Source organism: Drosophila persimilis, unplaced genomic scaffold (assembly GCF_003286085.1).
Source record: "Drosophila persimilis strain 14011-0111.01,24,50 unplaced genomic scaffold, DperRS2 tig00000000-arrow-pilon, whole genome shotgun sequence".
Taxonomy (NCBI): Eukaryota; Metazoa; Arthropoda; class Insecta; order Diptera; family Drosophilidae; genus Drosophila; species Drosophila persimilis.
Genome location: NW_020825288.1, coordinates 4,274,643 through 4,293,846, shown reverse-complemented (window position 1 = coordinate 4,293,846; position 19,204 = coordinate 4,274,643). Strand labels below are relative to the sequence as shown.

At 47.5% G+C, this 19,204-nt stretch overlaps 1 protein-coding gene across 1 annotated transcript in view; it reads left to right on the top strand.

The window, feature by feature from the left end:
* The window catches only part of LOC6594930 (opioid-binding protein/cell adhesion molecule), a 116,589-nt gene that overhangs the window by 75,105 nt on the left and 22,280 nt on the right, over positions 1-19,204 (top strand). Inside the window, exons 3-4 of the mRNA XM_002019991.2 lie at positions 6,727-6,840; positions 13,491-13,691. Coding sequence (XP_002020027.2) covers positions 6,727-6,840; positions 13,491-13,691 — 315 coding nt within the window. The remainder of the gene's footprint in view (positions 1-6,726; positions 6,841-13,490; positions 13,692-19,204) is intronic.

Below are 19,204 nucleotides of genomic sequence, written 5' to 3'. Positions count from 1 at the left end.
TCGGATTTGTAGCCCCAAGCAGCGCTCCTCCGATGTCCTTCTCTGTCCCCTGCATAAATTATCAACGAGCGAGAGAGCGAGGCAGAGAGATTTTTATCATTCTGTTTACCGAATTCAATTTCATTTTTATCGTATGCAATTTACATGCTGCCTGCTGTCCATTTTGACATCATGATTGATGTCCTATGCCGGCGACAGTCAATTATCGTCAATCACGAAGCTACCAGAAAGCACAAAAACGAGAGCAATCAGAGAGTAAGAGAGGGGGAGAGTGGGAGAAGTGCGTATTTTTTGTTTTTTTCCTGATCCATTCGTTCCATCATTCTAGGCTGACTTGCAAGAAATGTGCCACGGCTCCAGCACCGGCTCTGGCATTACTCATACGCACTGTGGTAGGGTGCGCCTGGGGGCACAGGGGAGACAGGCACAGCACAGCAAAGGTGATACTTTTAATAATGCAACCCGGTAGCAGACAGGAATTTGGCAATACATTTGATTACTCCATCTGGCCGAAAGGCAAACGCACATATACACAGGATCTTAAAGCCTTAAAGGCACCCCTCAGCTGGTTTATCGCCAAATTGAAATCATTGCCGTCATTTGGAAGCCATTACGTATGATATATGCGCTAATCTGATATGCAGGGCCACCCCAACCCCACCCCGACCCCAATACACAAATCGAGTGAATAAAAATGTCACCAAAAGCGGCAACAACAATCAAAAAATACAATTTATACACGAGATCCTGCACAAAGGACCCACGAAATGCTCGCCGCCGGCACAAAAAGGAAACTAAACTCGATGTCCTTGCCTTAAAAGCCCTCCGACCCACGCAGGCTCTGTAGCATGAGTGGGTGAGCGGGGTGTCTGTATGTGTGTGCGTGTGTGTGGGGCTGATGTCGCGTAGTGTTGCATGCAACACACTCGCTAAGTAGCTGGCGGATTGAGGGTGGCCGTGTTGGCACGGCGCGTGATCCTGCGAAAAGGTTGCCAAGGCAATTGAGTGTGAAAATTTTGTAGGCATAAGCGTTGCCCCAGCCCCAGAGGCAAGGACTGTGTGGCAGGAACACAGACAGAGACAGAGGCTGAGGCAAAGGCTGAAGCAGAGGCACATAACATTTGACTAATGCACGAGCAAGCACTCAAATGCCGTGTCGATGCCCTCCACTCTCACCCACTCGGAGTTGAAGGTGAAGGAGCTGACTGGAGATGTTGCTGGAAGCTGGTAGCTCGAAGCTTCCGCTGCTCCGCTGATGATGAGGCCAAAAGTTGCTCTGACAGCTTATGAGACGGGTCAAAGACCAGCAACCAGGTGTGGATCGGCAGCCAAGGCAACGTTAAAGGCGACGAAACCGTCGACAAGTCAATAAATATGCTTTGCGATATTCATGGGCGACATGTGCCCTGAGACGAGGACGAGAACGAGAACAAGGACATGGCCCGTCTCAATCACGTGGCGACGCCTCTCATATGTTGTCATCCCACACGGCAGAGCAGTAGGGGGTGGGGTCTGGTGCTGCTGCTGTCCCTGCCAGACATTAGAACATTGACATTGATTTGTTTTTTGTGTATGCCGTTCTCGGCCAGCGCTGGGGCAAAGTTTGCGCCATTGCGTCTCACTTATTTGGGGAGGAGCTGGGCCGGGCCCCGGTAGTAATACGCTTTTGATTTGCCCCGAAATTCCATTTTTCACAATTTAATGCGCATTTCGCTACGTGTTGTCGTCACCGGGGCCATCTGGAACGTGCTCCGAGCCACTGGGAGCCACTGACAAACACAGAGAATCAGAGAAAGCTTTATATATATATATATATGTACACGATATATATGGAAAGGAATGGAAAGGAAAGGGAAGCAGCTCCACGGTCACATCTATCATAGCCAAAGCATTTGTCACGTGAGGGACAACGTGATTTCATTTTCCTGTCGCCATAAAGGTGACACATTGCATTCGTATTGCCTTGGTCCATTTGTTTTGTATTTGTATTAGTATTAGATTATATGTGTGTGTGTGTGTGTGTGTGTGTCTGGTAAATGATATGCCATCAGACTTGGAGGAAGGAGAATCTCTCTTGTGTTGAGGATGAAGAAGGAAGCATCAGCATCCATCTATGGCCGATCATCAGGGCGCATGCTTAATAAATACTGAAGCATATCTCCGACCAACAAAAAACGAGGAAAAGCACTTGCAATTTATTCAACGCTACGGTCGGGCGGACGAAAAGCGGTCGGTGTTCTATTGATTTTCATGGGTATACAAGCCGGATAACATGTTGTTAAACCACAGCAGCGCGAGCAAACAAATTACCCACAGCAGTTGGCCAAAAATTGTTCAACATAACTTCAGATTTTATGGCCCACATGTGTGTGAGAGAAGCGGTGGAGATATATTCAGTGGGTTGTCCAGGCTGGCGGGCAGGCAGCACACAGTTTACTATCAATTCTGTGCTCGTGTTCTCTGTGGCTTGGAAATTAGCGCTTCACTGCATTCCTTTCCCACACCAAACGAGACTTGGAGTTCCGTTACTCCTTTGGCACCCCTTCGAAAGCCTGGCCAACAACGACTTGGGTTTCGACCAACGTCTATAGCTTTTCGTCTTTCGCCTTTCACCCTTCACCTTTCTCCTTCGTCGTTTGCGGCTTGGCCAAGTTTCATGTCAAAAGTGCACTCCATGAATATTTCACTTGCAATCACATTGTTTTCCCGCTAACTTTTTAGATTGTTTTAACATGTGGCGGAAATGGGCGTGCCAGTCGGTGGGATACGATAGGAATGGAAAGGACGCGGCCGAGTCCTGAAGGGAGTGGCATGTAACGCAACGTAACGGTACAACAACAACAACAACAGCAGCAGCAGCAGTATCAAAGTTTGGTTTTCACTCAATTTTGGCAATGCTTGCCACAACCTACTAGCCTTCTCACTCTCCTCTCTCCACTCTCCACCCTCTCTTTCCCCACTTTGTTTGCTCCGTTGGAAACAGTTGGAAAACTGTGTGTGTATGCGCATGGTTCATGTGTGTTCATGTTGAGGTAATCCCTGATTCCCATGCGCTAAATTTGGTAGTTCAACTCGGCTCAGTTCCCTATCGCCAGTTTGCCCTTTGTGCAGCGAACGGTTTAATAGTGCACGGAATTTGGGTATTTCCCTCCACCATCCTACACGTTAGAGTGGGGGTTTTCGTTTGGTCTGGCCGATATATGGGAGATTTATGCATCCATCTGGTGGCCAAGATAGACAGACAGACGGATGGATGGATGGATGGGTGGAGGAACAGAGAGAAAGAGTGGTAGACGGAGGACCGGCATTCGCTTGGCCACTTTAGGATAAGTAGCCGCTCAAAAGATATTACGTGTTTGCTCTTGGCAACTGCCGGGAAATGCACTTGCTCTTTTCCGCTTCATCCCCGCTGAGTTTTCCTCAGGATAGCCGCAGGAGTTCCTTTGCAAATGCGTCCTGGATTTAAGTTTTCTTTAGCTTTCAGCTAGTTTTCGCAACTCCACGCGGCATTTAATGAATTTTCCCATTTTTCCCAGCTTCCACTTTGTCGCTGTTCCTGTTTCTGTTCCTTCTGCCTGCTCCCAGGGTGCCTCCAGGGGGGGTGGGGGGTGGCATTTGCTCAACAAGCTGCCGCCGCCGTTTCATTTGTCGCTCCATGTTTTGCAGCTCCATCACAGGCATGCCACACGGGACGGACGGCCAGGTGCTTCGCCGAGCACTCGAAATTACAACAGCAGCAGCAGCAGGCAGCCAGCCAGCAGTTGCAACTATTTTTATATTTTATGCACTTTGCGTGCTACCAAAAATTTTGTTGGCATTTTTCCTTTTTTTGGCGCCAGCCGTTTGCCCTCTGCTCCCCCAGGAGTGGATGGAGCAGTGGGCGTAGCTGAAGGTCAGTGGGCGGATTGGACCTGCAACAAAACCGAATAAAAACTTGTTTGATAATTTTCTACTCAAATTGAATACTTGCAACTGTATGTGCTGCAAACTTTTCTTATTCTCTGCGAATAACTTTAATGGAAAAACTTTGAATATCAAACCGCAAAAACAAAAAATACTCGTACTACTTCTAGAGAATGGAAAATAAGGGGCGTGGGGAGGGGGAAAAAAATAGAGCCCACAGCGTAGAGCAGACCCCACAATGGGCACTAAAATTGGAAAATTGAAATTGAATTGTACACACAGAGATTTAGATGGACAGGGGGGGGAAAACTGACCAGACGGAAAAAACGAGATTCCAATTCCAACTTCCAACTGGGCCTCGGTTCAATGAATGCATATTTACCCCTGGGATCCCCATGAATTGGATAGGACGGAAGTCCAATCAAATAAATATGCAGAAATATGTACATATGTATTTCTACTATGTGGCACGCTCAAATTAGTGCCAGGCAGAGGCATCGTTATCGGGGCTGCTCTCATCCACACAGACGTGGCACATATCAGTGCCCAAGTGGCACAAAGTCATTTAGTTTATTAGCACTCGAATGGCGAATCCTGGAGCCCGGAATCCCCAGACAATATTCCGCCTGCCTGCCGGGAAGAAACCCTTTGCAGGAGAGGGAGAAACTTCAAAAGAGTGTCACAAGGCGAACGTCTCCGTAGTGGAGAGAAATAGCTCTGTTCGACTGGCATTATTTCGTTATTATCCGCATCAAGGAGTCGATTGACAGGAGCACAGGCACGTGCTGCCAACGCCTTTATCCGGCTTGCAAAAATATTGTCACAGGAAAGGAGCCACAGCACCGAGAGCCAGGATACAAAAGAAATTATATTTACAGGCCAGCACCAGCAGCAGAGACGCACAGGAGGAGGAAAAGCCAGTGAAAACAAAACACAAATGGGCAGAAGCCGGTCCCGTCCCGAAAAAAAAGAAACCGGAAAAAAGCGGCAAAGCAGCAAGCAAAAAAATCAAATAAAATGCCAGAAACATGGCATTGAGGGAGGGTCCAAGTCCAAGTCCAAGTCCTGCCAGGTCCTGTCTTGCTTCCTGTCAGCCTCCCACTTGTGTGGCTCCGCTTTGGCCAAGTGCGTGCTGGCTGACTTTTGGCTTTGCCTACTTTCTCTTTCTACTTTCTCGTCCTGCCTCACGAATGTTTCCACAGCAGATAAATACAACATTTGACACTTCATTATTGTGCCCGCAGCGTAATCGAATCAATTCAATTCCAGGACCTTGGCCTCTGCTCGCCACGTCACCCGGGCCTTGTCATGGTGTCAAAAGTGCTTGGCCGGTCCTACTTGTGCTGCTCGGCTGCTCGGCTGCTCGGCTCTTCTGGCGAGGCTGCTGCCTCTGCCTCTGCCTGTCCGCATCCTGTGACCCATTGTTCATCGTTTGCCAGAGCCCCACGAGCTCCAGGGCTCAAGGCAGCTTGCCCTGTTGACACATTCGCTTAAACGTATTAAATTGTTTGCCATAGCCTCTCCTGCTTGCCATTGACGTTGGAGGTTGGACGTTGGACGTTCGACGTAGCTGACGCACAATTTTTCTGGTTTTTGCTGCTGCTGGTGCTGCTGCCTCTGCCACTACTGCCACTTGATGGCCCCACTGTTTGCTCGTAGCGGAAGTGTGTCCCGTGTAGTCGTAGCTCGTAATCGTATCTCTGTGTCTAGAGCTGTATCCACATTCTGCTTTGTCACACCTAAAAAAAAAAGAAGAATATAATCGATTACCTTGTAATCGGATATGAGCGTATCCGCTGGCATCTGGGAGTCCCGTCGCCCCAAAAGTGCTACGAATGACGGCTGGGGCAGGGTGTAATTGAGTTTAATTGAGGCCGGCCGCAATGCGAGGCTATTTATGTAATAATCATTGTTTAATTACAAAACCAAACAAATACTCGAACACTAATGTCGGGCGCCCTTGCCCATGCTGAGGCACTGGCGAGAGGCCTTTGATGTGGTCGCCATGGGGATGCATTAATTATGCATGACACACGACATTCAGGATACGCAAATGTGTGACTGAGAGTCTATCAGAGAGAGAGAGCGGAAAAGGAGGAGAAATGGAGGTGAGGGCATGCGTGTGAGTGGCTGTGTGGCTGTGTGAACAATCGAATTAATACCGGTGCTCAGCAGATGAGCGGCCCAAAGTATGCTTTAATATTTAAGTGCATTTTAACACTTTGAGCCCACACTCGCCCAGAGGATTCACACACACACACGCACACAAATAAATTCTCTTAGGCAATTAACTAAAGTCTCTTTGGCCCCCACACAAGAAGAGTAGACAAGAGTTGCAATGAGATTGACATATATAAAATTGATTAGGAAATCAACAGCAAGTGCATTAAATTACTTACCCACTTCCTACCGTCTCCTCCAACTCCGCCTCTATCCCCGAATCCTGTCACGGACTCTTGCCACTGCGTAAATTTGACAACTTTCATATGGATGGGCATAATAAAATGCACTTTATGAACTTTCCGACATTTGACAAATATTCTTAAATGCACTAAACCAATTAGAGCGACCAGCACACGCACGCACACCCTGTGACATGGACACACCATCATGTTCATCCTGACGATGATGGTGATGGTGTCCTGAGTGTGTGCACAAGCTCGTAAAACCCCAGAGCATCTGTGTCTCTGTGTGTGTGTGTGGGACGTGAGTAATAATATTTTGAGTAATTTGCTTTATATATTTTAAACGAAAATACCAAAAAGCATTTCATATTAATATCCTCTTTTCCCCTCTCTCTCTCGCTCTCTGTTTATTTTGCAGTGTCGGCCCAAAGCATGATGACGAAGAACGAGCCCATGTTTATATCACGTTCGGAGACCTTCAAGTTTATCACCGGCGAGACAATAGTGCTGCCATGCGAAGTGGCCAATACGGGTAAGCGATAGAGATCTGACTATTCAATGATCCAATCGATTAATTTACAAATTGAATTCTTTTTACAACCCAGAGTTCTCTAAAAATGTCTTCTCGTCAATGCTGAAAATTTTCAAATATTCTCAAAAATCTTGAAGATAAACCATTTCGGGTAGTTTAACTGAAATTCTATTCCGACCACGCCGTTTGCATTTAAATTCTGCGGTCGAAGGACTCCTAAACATATAATTAAGCCGGCATTATACGATGGTCGGCCTGCCCACAACTATGCATTGATCCCATGGCTGGGAGACTGGTCTCCAGTCCAGGTCCATTTCGACCACAGAAAAACAGAATGGATTTCGGTATACGGAGTAGCGACGGGAAGGGGGTGGAGTGGGGTGGCGAACGGAGGACAGTCGCCTCCTGACGAGTGTCCGATCCAAGACATGTGTGTAGTGGTTATGGCGTTTTTGTTGCGGTCTTTCACTCCACTCAAGTCGGTCCCGGTCCGGCATTTCCAGTGGGTGGCAGTGGCAGTGGCAAGTGGCAGTGGCATTGGCAGTGGCCATGCACGTTTTTCAATTTAAATGCGGTCGTGTGTGCGAGATTATTTGTACATAAGCAGGATTTAGCATAAGCAACAGCCGCCTTTCGACCAGGCCAAAAGACGGAGCGAAACGGAACGGAGCGGAACGGGGCTCAGATATAAGAAATAAAATATAAGAAGAGGAAAGTCCGAGCACAGGCTGTGAAGATGGTCAGAACAAAATGCTACATAAAAACTTGGACCCAAACACTTGGAGCACATTTTATGTATTGTACGGATATATGTGAATCTCGCAGATACATACGAGTATGTGCCCGAGTGTTGGGGGCTGGGAAATGAGGGTTGGCTGCGGTCGAAGCATTCCTTTTATATGGAAAAGAAATACAGAACAAAGAATTTCATTTGCGTTTCTCATGCACTTCATTGCCTCTGACAACGGCGACAAGGAGGGCAAGGATGAGGTTCAGCACCAAGACGAGGACCAGTGCCAGTGCCAGTGCCATTGCCATTGCCAGGACCAAGATGAAGACGAAGCAGACACTGGAGATGCGATACATAGACAATTTTCTGCAACAAAATTATAGCTGCGGGCATTTGGGTACTAATAATAAAAAAAATAAAGCACAGGGCAGAGAAAAGAAGCGAAACGAAACGAAACGAAAAAAAAAGAAAGTACAGAATGAAGCACAAGAAAGTAAATATAAAAAGAAAGCATCAGGACTGGGGGGGGGGGGGGGGGGGGGGGGGGGGGGGTTTGGGGGGGGGGGGGGGGGAAATAAATTGCCTGGGCGTTGGTTTACTCTGGGATCGGGAATGGGTCGGAGTCGGAGTCGGAGTCGGAGCCGCCCCAGTTTGTCCCCGACTAATGCCGCATTATGCTAATAAAGTGCCCATACGACAATTTCATTACAGACATCTCTCAGAGAGACCCAGCAGAAAGTAGCACCGAAGCGCCTCGTGGCTTAAACGCAATAATTAAAAAGTGAAGCCGCAGCGCGATTTCATATTTTTAATAACGCATGCTTTATGAAGGAGATCCCCCTGAAAATATGATTAGCTTTCGAAACGATTGCCAGCCAGAGCAGGTGATGCCCTGCTCATCGTGTCCCCTTTTTATGGTCGTGGCCCGTAAAGTGTAAAAAATAATTGATAGAATTTTTAAAACCCCACTAAAACCGAGTACTCCACGGTAAAATTTATGCACATTTTCATTTCGTTTTATGCATGCAAGGCTCGTTAAATTCGAAAAAGAATGAACAAAATCCACACAAAGGATGAGTGCGTGTGTCTGTCGTCGTTTACATATTATATGAAAATGCCTTTAAACACTTATTACAGAGCTGTGCACTCCTAAAGAGTAAACTTTTGACTCGATTGTCTCTGCCGCTGCTGCTCAGACAATCAAACAATCAGACATACACTCAGACAGAACGATAGTCGTCTTGCCCCCCGCTCTCGCTCTCTCGCTCTCTCGCTCTGGATAAACAGTGAAACATTTCATCATTATCATTTCATTTCATTTGAATTTTTATTTGTTCTTCAATGTCTGGCACGCAAGAAACTTGTGTATTTTTCTGTTTGTTTTTGCTCTGGCAGCTCTACTGATGGTTCTGCTGACGGTTCTACTGCTGCTTTAAATAGTCCTCCTTCTACTCTACTGCTTATCTTTTCCCTCTACTGCTTTTTCTTCTCTATCGCCTGGGGTTGGGCAACAACAGAGCATTCGCACTTGGCCAAACAAACTTCAATCGACAGAGATACCCTGTCTGCTGGAAAAAACTGAAAAGGGGGTACATCAACTATGATATTCAGCTGCTAAATTGGTGAAAAGTTTAAGTGGGGCGAGCAATCACAGGAATCACTGCCCCTAAGGCTCCAATGAAACTCGAAAATTACATAAAAGTCTCAATGACGTAAACTGCAAATGTTGCGAAAGGGGTCCCAGTCTTCTCCATCCCACTTTTGGCCTGGCTTTAATTTGCAATGTGGCTTATATTTTTAGGCCAAAGAAAGCACAAACAAAGAGACAAGTCTGTCACCAGCTTCGGCCTCGTTTAGACTCTGGTCGTTTGCTTAGGAAATTTTCCTGTTAATCCTTGCAAATCAGTTTGTTTTCTTGTGCTTTTTGTGGCAAGTAAATATTATTATATAATTTATGCTTTTATGTTTGTAAAATTCTTAAAATATTCATGGACTGTCACTGTCGTTGTCTACCCTTTGGTTCACTTACTCGCACTCTGGCACTCATCCAATAGACTCGTTTGATTCGATTCGACCTCATAATATTTTCATTGGAAATCCACGGCGATTCGGGCTTTTAAGTGCTGCCCATTTTGAGCTCTTCTAAATCGGCTAATTAATTGCTTTGGCCATTTTATCCACTGCTCAACTTGTCTGCATGCAAAGCCTTTTATGCTGCCGGAGTGTAGTGTGAATTTTTCATTGCGGTTACTGCGGCAGAAGCAGAGGCAGGAGTACAGTTGTACAGTTTTACAGTAGTACAGTAGTGGCAATGTGGCAGCAAAAACATTTAACAACTATGGCCACTGCCACGGCCAACTGGCAGTTAGTAATGTTGCCGTAACTGTAAACTCGACTGCAATAAAATTCAAAACACAAAAACCCCGTCATTGCGGCCATACAAACGCTCATTACGCTTTGATGGAGCTTTGTCGGCGCTGCGCTTCGGAACTATTGCCCAGAAAACGGAAATGGAATCGTACCGCAAAAGTTGAAGTTGTGCAAACAGCAGAACGTGGGTCCCACAAGTACTCCACGTTACGGATGGATTGGATAAGGATGAAGCGGCACAGAGGGAGTGGCAGGGACAGGGGCAGGGGCAGGAGGCAACAAAGTTTCAATATTAATGCCATTTACAGTTCTAATTTCGCTTTTTACGTACTTGCAACATACACACGAACACAGGCACAGGCGCACAGACACAGACACGCACACGCTACACTTAACAGTCTCGCACACTCTCAAAGTTCCACAAGAAGTTGCAGATAAGTCTCTGCCTCTCTGCACACCGCACCTCTCCGCTCTAGTTTACTCTGCGGCGGCTAAGCCGCAACATCGTTTATCTTCGGGGGTCATCATCTTATAATATTGGCCTTTCCGACATGCAATAAATTGCGCTCAGACAAACAACATGTCCGTTGGTCGGCCTTTGGTCCGTTGTGGAAGCAACTACACTGAAAGAAAACATGGCTTACAGATGGTCCTAGCTGGTCAGAACGGGTCAAAAGCTGGCTGGCCCAAAGGCAGACCATTACAGCCATATTGCGCATACGCACAGTATGCCCAAAGCAAACAGACAAAAGCGCTGCAACAATGCGAACATTGGCCATATTTGAATCGGTTCTACAAGTGTGTGTGCGTGTGTCCGAGTGTGTGTGTGTGTGTGTGTGGCTGTCACTGGGTGAAGTGTAGAAAACTAAAAGTTGGCTTTCGGGCTGTAAACAATGGACAAGCGCTCTCTCTGTAGCAGGACGTGCGGTCGGCCATTTGTCCAGGACGGAGGCCTGTGTTTATGTGGAACTCCGTGTGCATGAGCCCGAAATGCTTTTACCGAGTTTCCGCCCCATGCCTCATCCCCATCCTCCATGCCACCAGACCCAGGACCCTAGGACTCATCTTCATCCTGATTCCCATTCTGCTGCTGCTGCTGCTCGGCTTCTCGCTCGCTTAACAGCGCAATTGTTTGCATGTATTGTTGTCGTAATGCTTCAGCTGCCTCTCCCCCTCCCTCTGTATCTCTGAGCCTGTGTCTGTGTGTGGGTTTCTATTTAGTTTAGAACACTTAAACCGGAAATTGAGGCGTTTCGTGTTTTGCTTGTTTTCGTTAGATTGTTGTTATTTTAGTTAACAATTTATTTAGTTGCAGTACCTCTGCCTCTCTCCCAGCAGGAGCAGTGGCACACATGAACCGGACTCCTAATTTATGTGGTCTTGCCACTGCCCCCAATGGTTCTTCTCCAGCCACTGCCACATCTTGTCCTTTCAAGAACAAGACTCCACTGTACTCCACAGTATTATTAATTTCCTGCCCAGACACAGCCACAGCCACAGGCACAGACTCCATTTCCATCTCCGATTTTATTTTGACTTTTTCACATCTTTTTTCTGGCTATCCAACAGACACACTTTGACAGACATTCCTCTGTCATTCTGAAGCCTTTCCAATGTCATGCATGAACAATGGACAGTGGTCATGGGCAAAAGGAATTTTTGGCAAGAAATTCCATGAAACAAAAGACATGCAATTAGGCAGAACAGGGCAAGAATTAACCAATTTTCTAATTCCCATCTGCATTGAAACCAAATAATTGACAGGCTCTAATAATACTTGCAAACCAGAAATGAAAACCAGAAAACCTTTCTCCAATTTGCATATCTTTGAGACAGAACCTGCCCCGTTCGGCACTATGCCACCAGGATGCCATACACCAACGATGTTGCTTCATTCATAACTCAATCAAGCGGCTAATATGATATGACTGCACTTTGCAGGCAGCACGTACATGGCCCCCCTCTCTAATGCCCGGGGCAGGATGCATGCAAGGGTTCCCTGGTGTTGAGCCCACAACTCAATGCCCGCACACCACACCGCACCTCTCCCCAGTGTGCCACAAGAATTATACTTTTCCTACGTTGCAGAGTCTCTGGGACAACTACTATACGACCCTACCTCCGACTCGACTCGACTCGACTCGACTATGCCACACACGCTAACGACAGCAGGTGGTGCTCGTTTATTTATTTGTTTTTGCAGTGCACTGCGCCTGCATTGGCCTTCCCCTTCCCCTTCGCCTTCGCCTGCCACTGCCTCTGCCTCTGGTCTTGTACCTGTGCCTCTTCCTGTGGCACAGCCTGTGCCGCCTCGTTCTTGGGTTGGCTTGTTGATGTTGTTGAACTCATTGCAAATAAATACGCTTTTTGAATGCGCATGTAAATGACTTCATAAGCATTTTATTACAGCCGAGGCGAGCACCTCGGTCCTGCCTTCTACTCGGAGTAAATGTTCATCTGTGTGCATGCGTTTCGTGGTGAAATCAATTTAAGCGGGGAGACACCGACACGGACACGGGCACGGGCACAAGGATTCATACTATATACAACATAATTTTCCCGTACTCTTGATTTTTTGGCTTTGGTAAAATTGTTTTAATTTTTAATGAACGCCTCTCGCTCGTTGGCGGCGAAACACGGAAGTCATACATCATTAGTAGCAAAATCCGGCTGCTTCAGTACACAGTCATTCGAATTTCCAATACACTGACTCCCACAGCTCGTATTCCTGGCACAGCTGCTGCCCCTGGCCCTGCCCCTGCCCCTGCCGCAGCTCCAGGCGCCTCTTCCTGCCGCCTAACCATTTCCCTATCCGTGCTCATTGGCGTAGCACGCGCGCGGAAATTTACATCGAGCAACTCACATAAATTGAAAAAGGAATCACAATTAATGAGTTCGATGAATACGCCATTGCCATTGGGGCTATGGCTGGGGCCTGTTGTATGTGTGTACGTGTGGACGCCACACACTCTCTGGGTGCTCTTTCTGTGCGTTTGTGTGGCTGTCTGGCTGGCATCCTTCCTCCTGCGTGCCTCACTCTGTCAGTACTGGCAGCCTGCCCGCCGCACTGTTGAAAGCATCCGAGTGTCTGACTGCCTCTCATTCTGGCATATGATTGCAAATGCCGCACATTAGCGGATATCAAGTGGGTGTTACTGAATGCCTGTCTGACTCTCGCTCTCTCTTTCTCTCCATCTCCCCTCTTTCATCCAGCCCCAGCCGTTGTTCATGCCGCCTGTCTGCGGTTTATGCCTCCAATTCTGAGAGTCGCTGTGTGTTGTATGTGTGTGTGTTTGCGGGTCCATGCCAAATTGAATTTCTAGCCTTTTTAGATCCTTTGAAGCGTCCTGTAATTGAGTCATTTGAATTCTGAATTTTCAATTTGCCGCGTTGCCACTCCCAGTGCCAGTGCCAGTGCCAGTGCGAGTGCCAGTGCAGTGCATGCCACTCGAATATGCCATGCGATTTAATAACTCTCGAACTCTCGAACATAATTTTTCAATCAATTATAATCTCATTTCTCTTTCAATCTCTTTCAATCTGATTGCAGACACCTATGTTGTGGCCTGGAAGCGGGGTATCGCCATATTAACCGCTGGTTCCGTGAAAGTGACGCCCGATCCACGCGTGCGCCTGGTCAATGGCTTCAATCTGCAGATACGTGAGGCCCTGCCAACGGATGCCGGCGATTATATTTGCCAAATTGCCACGATGGATCCACGGGAAATCACCCACACTGTCGAGATATTGGGTAAGTAGGACGTACCACTCCCTTCGCCACCCCCATCCCGGACTGACTTTTCGACATTGTGGCATTGTTATGCAAAATATCCACACCACACCACACCACAGCACCGGCATCAAGTCGCCCACTTGCAAAAGCAGCATAGTATCCATCCCACCCACAACGATAGAGATTGACGTTCCATGGGATTTTTATGGGGGGGTGGCGAAATTTATGCGGCCTCCCCAAATCACTCGGGCCCTATTGTTTGGGGGCAGGCAAAGGCAGATCTACCTCTCGCTCTTGTCGCTGAGCCTGATGGAGCTGCTGCTGCCGCTTCGGCTGCCTCGGCTGCTGTGTGTTGGTCAAATTAACATATCCTTAGATCCTTAGATCCTTGGTGCTTAATGCTTTATGCGTCCGGGCCACTCAAATATGCAAAGTAGATTCGCTGCAATTTGGCCGCTTTACGGCCCCAGATTCAATAGAGAGACGAGCGGCGAAAAAATCAAAACTAATCTGCCATTTGCCCCAAAATTGTGGCCCATCTTTGGAGTCCAATCCCAGCTGCAGGCCTGCCTGCCCTCTGCCCTCTGCCCCGCCAGAGCCGTAGATGGAGACAGAGAGCGGATGCAAATTGCTGCTCCTTCTCGCTCACAGCAGTCCTCTGCGCCCAAACTACTTCCTGTCGGGGACCCATTGTGCCTAACAAGCGTGCGACTTCGGCTCTGCTCCGGCATTGGCATTAGTACTGGCTTGAAGCTTTGTTTCTGGTTTTGTGCCTGCTTCAGACCCGACCCGTCAATCCCTGCTCCTGCTTTTCGTTTCTTGCTGCTTCTCCTCACTCCTCCCTTCTTTTTATCCTTGTGGCATGCGTCTTCGCTGGGCTTCTAATCAGCAATGATGAATAATTTACATATATTTCCCCCCCAATTACAATGTTGCCCTTTATTTGCATACCCCTGTGTGTGTGTCTCTCTCTCTCTCTCTCTCTCTCTCTCTCTGTGTCTGTAATATGTGTGTGTGTGTGTGTCTGACTGCCACGCCTTCTGCATTGCTAACACTTGCCTTTTAACTCTCTTTTCTTGTGCTTTCCGCTTGCCTGTGTGCGGCGCATGCAAATTGCGATACAATTCCCCAAATCTCCGAAGTGCGCTGGAGCCCATCTCCATCTTTCTCTCCACGGACTCACTCTCTTCCGTCCGGCCTCTCTGCCCTTTCTCCACTCTATCTCCCACTCCTCTTAACTTTATCCCCCTTTTCTCCGAAACCAATCTTCCCTTTCTTCCGCCTTGTATCCTTCTTCTTCCTCCATTCGTATCTCCCTTTGCTCTCAGGTCACTCCTCCAATTCTCTTACTTTGCTCTCCCGTGAAGAGTTATAAAATCATTGAGAAATAGTTTTATTGATGTCTTTAAAGCGGCCTTTAAGCCCCGATACAGATACATGGATTTTTTTGCTTAAGCATTACTCGGGAGCCTATAAAAAATGCGTATTTATTTTAGCAGCGGCAACTTTTTTCATTTGTCATTGAAACTTGGTCCTGGCTTGTGGTCCTGCCAGCTCCCACATCCAACGGGGGTCCTCCTGCTGCTGCTCTACAGACCATCCTCCATCCTCCTGGTTGGGGCGTCGGCGTCGCCGCAAGCAAACATTAAACGAAGACTCGTCTGAAAAGAATGGGGTTCGGGGGCTCGGGGGTCCTGTGGTGCTTCCTGGGGGCGTTTGGGCCACGGCAACAGCAACAGCAACAGCAGCCACGGACAAAGAGTACGAAAAAAAGTCGATTATTGAAAAGTTTTGTTTATTTTATGTGTTTATTATGCGCTCCGTTTGCCAAATAATGATCATGGCCAGAAAATATTTCGTTTATTGAACTTTCGCAGTGCACGTAAATTTCTCGGCCAGTTTTTTTCCCTCGCACCAAACGCCGCAACCCCCAACCACTGAACCCATCTCCATTATTGTCAAAGGAGAAACAAGGAAAAATAATGCGCTGTCGAAGTTTTTATAGGCTCGACAGCAGACAGCCAACCAACCTTCCAACCAACAAACAAACAGCAATCCTCACTGCTGTCCGAGGAGCGGCAGGCACCCTCCCAAACAGAAAAAAGTGCGATCCCAATCCCGAATCCATGTGGCTCAGAACTCCTGTCCGTATATAAATTTCATAAAGTTTGCCGCTCTCTGGCATCTCGGCCTGGCAGTTTTTACGAGCGTAAATTACTTTCAGTTTGGCTCACACTAAAGATGAAAAAATAATGTGCGCTCTTGCCAAAGTTTCGCACTTGGCCAGCGACGTCGCACTTACAAAGACATTAGCTCCGGCGATGGCCAAAAAATGGACCAACTGGATCCAGTCGATCCATGGAGTCGAAGCCAGAGTCGGCGTCGACGTCGGCGTCGCCGTCGGAGCCTCTGCCCGGAGGCAGCGGCCGAGCAATGGCCAAAAGTTTGTCCGTTGACAAATCTTTTAATATGGCCCAAACATTAATATCTGTGCACTGTGCTTTGTTCTCCCTCTCTCCTATGGCGCCGACATAATTACAGGAGAATCGCATGCCTGGCTCTCACCTAACCCCCAAACGCTGCAGCTTCAATATTTGATGTGTCCGTGGATTTTCCTGTCAAGGTTGCTGGCCATCCTTGCTGTGGTTCTCTGTCCCACAACTGCTGACTGCTCTCCGCCGACACTGTTGACCAAGTGTCAATAGAAGGCAGGATAACCGTGTCAAGGACTTTTGCATGGCACCCTTGCATGGCCCTTGCTTTAGTTTTGGGTTGGGATTTGGCTTAAAAGCATTTTTATTAATTCAACCTGTGCTGCGGCATCAGTGGCAACAGCTGTGGAAGCTGCAACTGCAGCATTATTCATACGACGTTTAATAAAACCAATTAGGCCTTCGACACCGTCCACCCACAGTCCAAAATCCATCCATTAGCCAGTGGCAGTCGGTGTCTGTTGCCACTCAGTAGGGCATCGCATCGATGCGTTGTGGTACAATTCGGTTTGGGGCATGCGGCTCACCCAAATCCAACCGCAAAACATTATGTTATGCGGTGGCAGTCGCGGTCAGCCATTGCGGCAATTTGCACATTTTTATCAGAGCCACAGCCATAGCCATCAGGCATCAACCATCGGGCATCAGCCATTGGCCATTGGCCATCTGATACATGGATTTTTAAATGCATTTTGTGCGTGACTTTAATGCGCATTGTTGTGGCGTGCTCGGGGCAGTGTGGGTGGTGCATCTCCAATTGAAATTAGCCTGCACTCGAGTAGGATTACTCGGTAGTTAAAATGTCACCGAATATGGCAATTAGAAAGGTAATTACAGGACACCGCAAAAGTCCAAGGTACGGTCTCACGTACACTTAAAGTATCGATGACAATGAAAGCATTGAACCGGAAGCCATAATTATTGCATTGATTATCGTGTCGTGTTGTTTTGTGTCGTGTGGTGTTGTGTTCTGTGGTGTGGCATAGAAAATGAAGCCTCATTTCTGTGATTTATATGCACAATATGCCAAAACAACTGTTCACGGACACCCAGGCGGACACGGATCCGGAGACGGATGTGGCTACATAGGACGCAGGCAGAGACAGGGCAGTGCTACGTACGAGTAGTGGCCGTGGCAGGTGCTGAGGGGCACGGTCAGCCTTTAATTATGGGCAGATGGCCAACAATAGTTCCATACTGCCAGCACAATGGGTGGAACAACAATGTTTGTACACTAACAAAAGATGCTGTTGCTGTTGCTGTTGCTGCTGCAGAGACTGAAGAGTGAGGAGAGCAGTGAAGCAAAAGGGAGAGGTGTGCCATAATTATATGCCACAAGAAGGATAAACAAATGAAACACACACATGCAACTCTCCATGCAGACACGCATACAGGCAAAGTTTCTTTGGATACTTGAGACAAATTACCAACACACTGCAAAACCAAAGCGAACTTGCACCATCTGAACATGCAACAGAGAAGGGAAAGGGAACGGTGGCACGACTGGCACGACTGGTAGGACTGGCAAAGGCTTGGTCTTAGCCAAGTGAACCCACAATTAAATGCCAAGCTCTTGGATCCGTTTAAGTTCTCTGGCAATAAAGTTTATCGCCCTGCAACAGAATATGGATTTAAATTGCTCAGCAGTCTTCAGACTACACAGACTACAGGCTCGAGGACCACTTAAAGTTTTCCCAGCTCAAGATTCAAATGGATGTGTGTGCTTGTGTGTGTGTGTGTGGGTGTGGGTATGGGTGGGCGGTGTCTGTGCTCAACTTTGAATGCCACAAAACCATGGCCAGAAGTTGAGAGCCTAGCAGCCATTCCAACACACACACACACATGTGCATACGTACATACATACATATATACATATATATAACGAAATCAATATGAAACAAACTCTGTCAAAACTGCCCGCAACCGACATTGGAGTTGCCTCCGCATCGACATCGGCCTCTGCTGCTGCTGCTGTTGCTGCTGCTGTCTCTGTTGCGGCTACTGCGGCAAATGCTTTGAAAGAGCTGCTTATTAAAATTTTTGCTAGCTGCCCGCAAGCCACCAGAACCGCCACCACCACCGACAGCGCACCACCAGCACTGCCACTGCCACTGCCACTGCCACCGCAAGAGCTGTCTAAAGATTGAGACCCATTAAGCAGTCGTCATCTGCATGACATTACATGCCACAATCCCACGTATTACATGCCAGCCAGTAGTCAATCCAAATCAATTTCAGTCCCTGCCCTTACCATCGAGTGCTCGTATTAAAAGAGCTTTCGCACTCGCATGGAGATGGGTATATTTATTGAATTCAATATGCGATCCACTGGCGAGGATAAAGTCCCACCAAAGCGTGAAATTATTGAAAATACGAGTATTCCAAAAACATACACAGATATCCATATTCACATATCCACAGAGACAGAGCGAAGGATAGAGAGAGATGTGGCCGAGGGACTAAGCTTCTCTGTAGCTGCCACACAACCACAGGGAGATATGGGAGGAGCCAGCCAGGCCAGAGCCTGCCTTCTGTGGACTATCAGCCATCGCCGAGAGTCCTTCCCTGACTGCGCCTTTTGCCAGCCTCATGATTTATTATAGTCTAATGTATATTTTGTGGCTGCAACACACCAGAGTATGTGTGGGGAGATACGGTATGCCGCTGCCTGTGCGGCTGCCTCAGTGATCAATTGTAATTTTCTTTCGAATGCAAATATCCTACAGAGCTGGGAGCTCGGAGCTCGGGGCTCAGAGCCTTGCTTTGCCTATTTGTTTTGGCCAGAGCAATCGAATATATTATTTGATATATTGCAAATCGTATGTGATTCGAAAGAATTGCATCAATAACACATGTTCGCCGGTCCACTGTCGTGGTCCGAATTGATTGCATTGGGTGTGAGGATGCCACGATACAAGTACGAGTATCTGTCATAATTTGATGATAGCCCAATCAGATACACATGCAGTCTGCTGCAGCAGAGGAGTTCAGTTGGACTCTAATTTGATATGTATATCAAATACATATCTGTGTGGATTT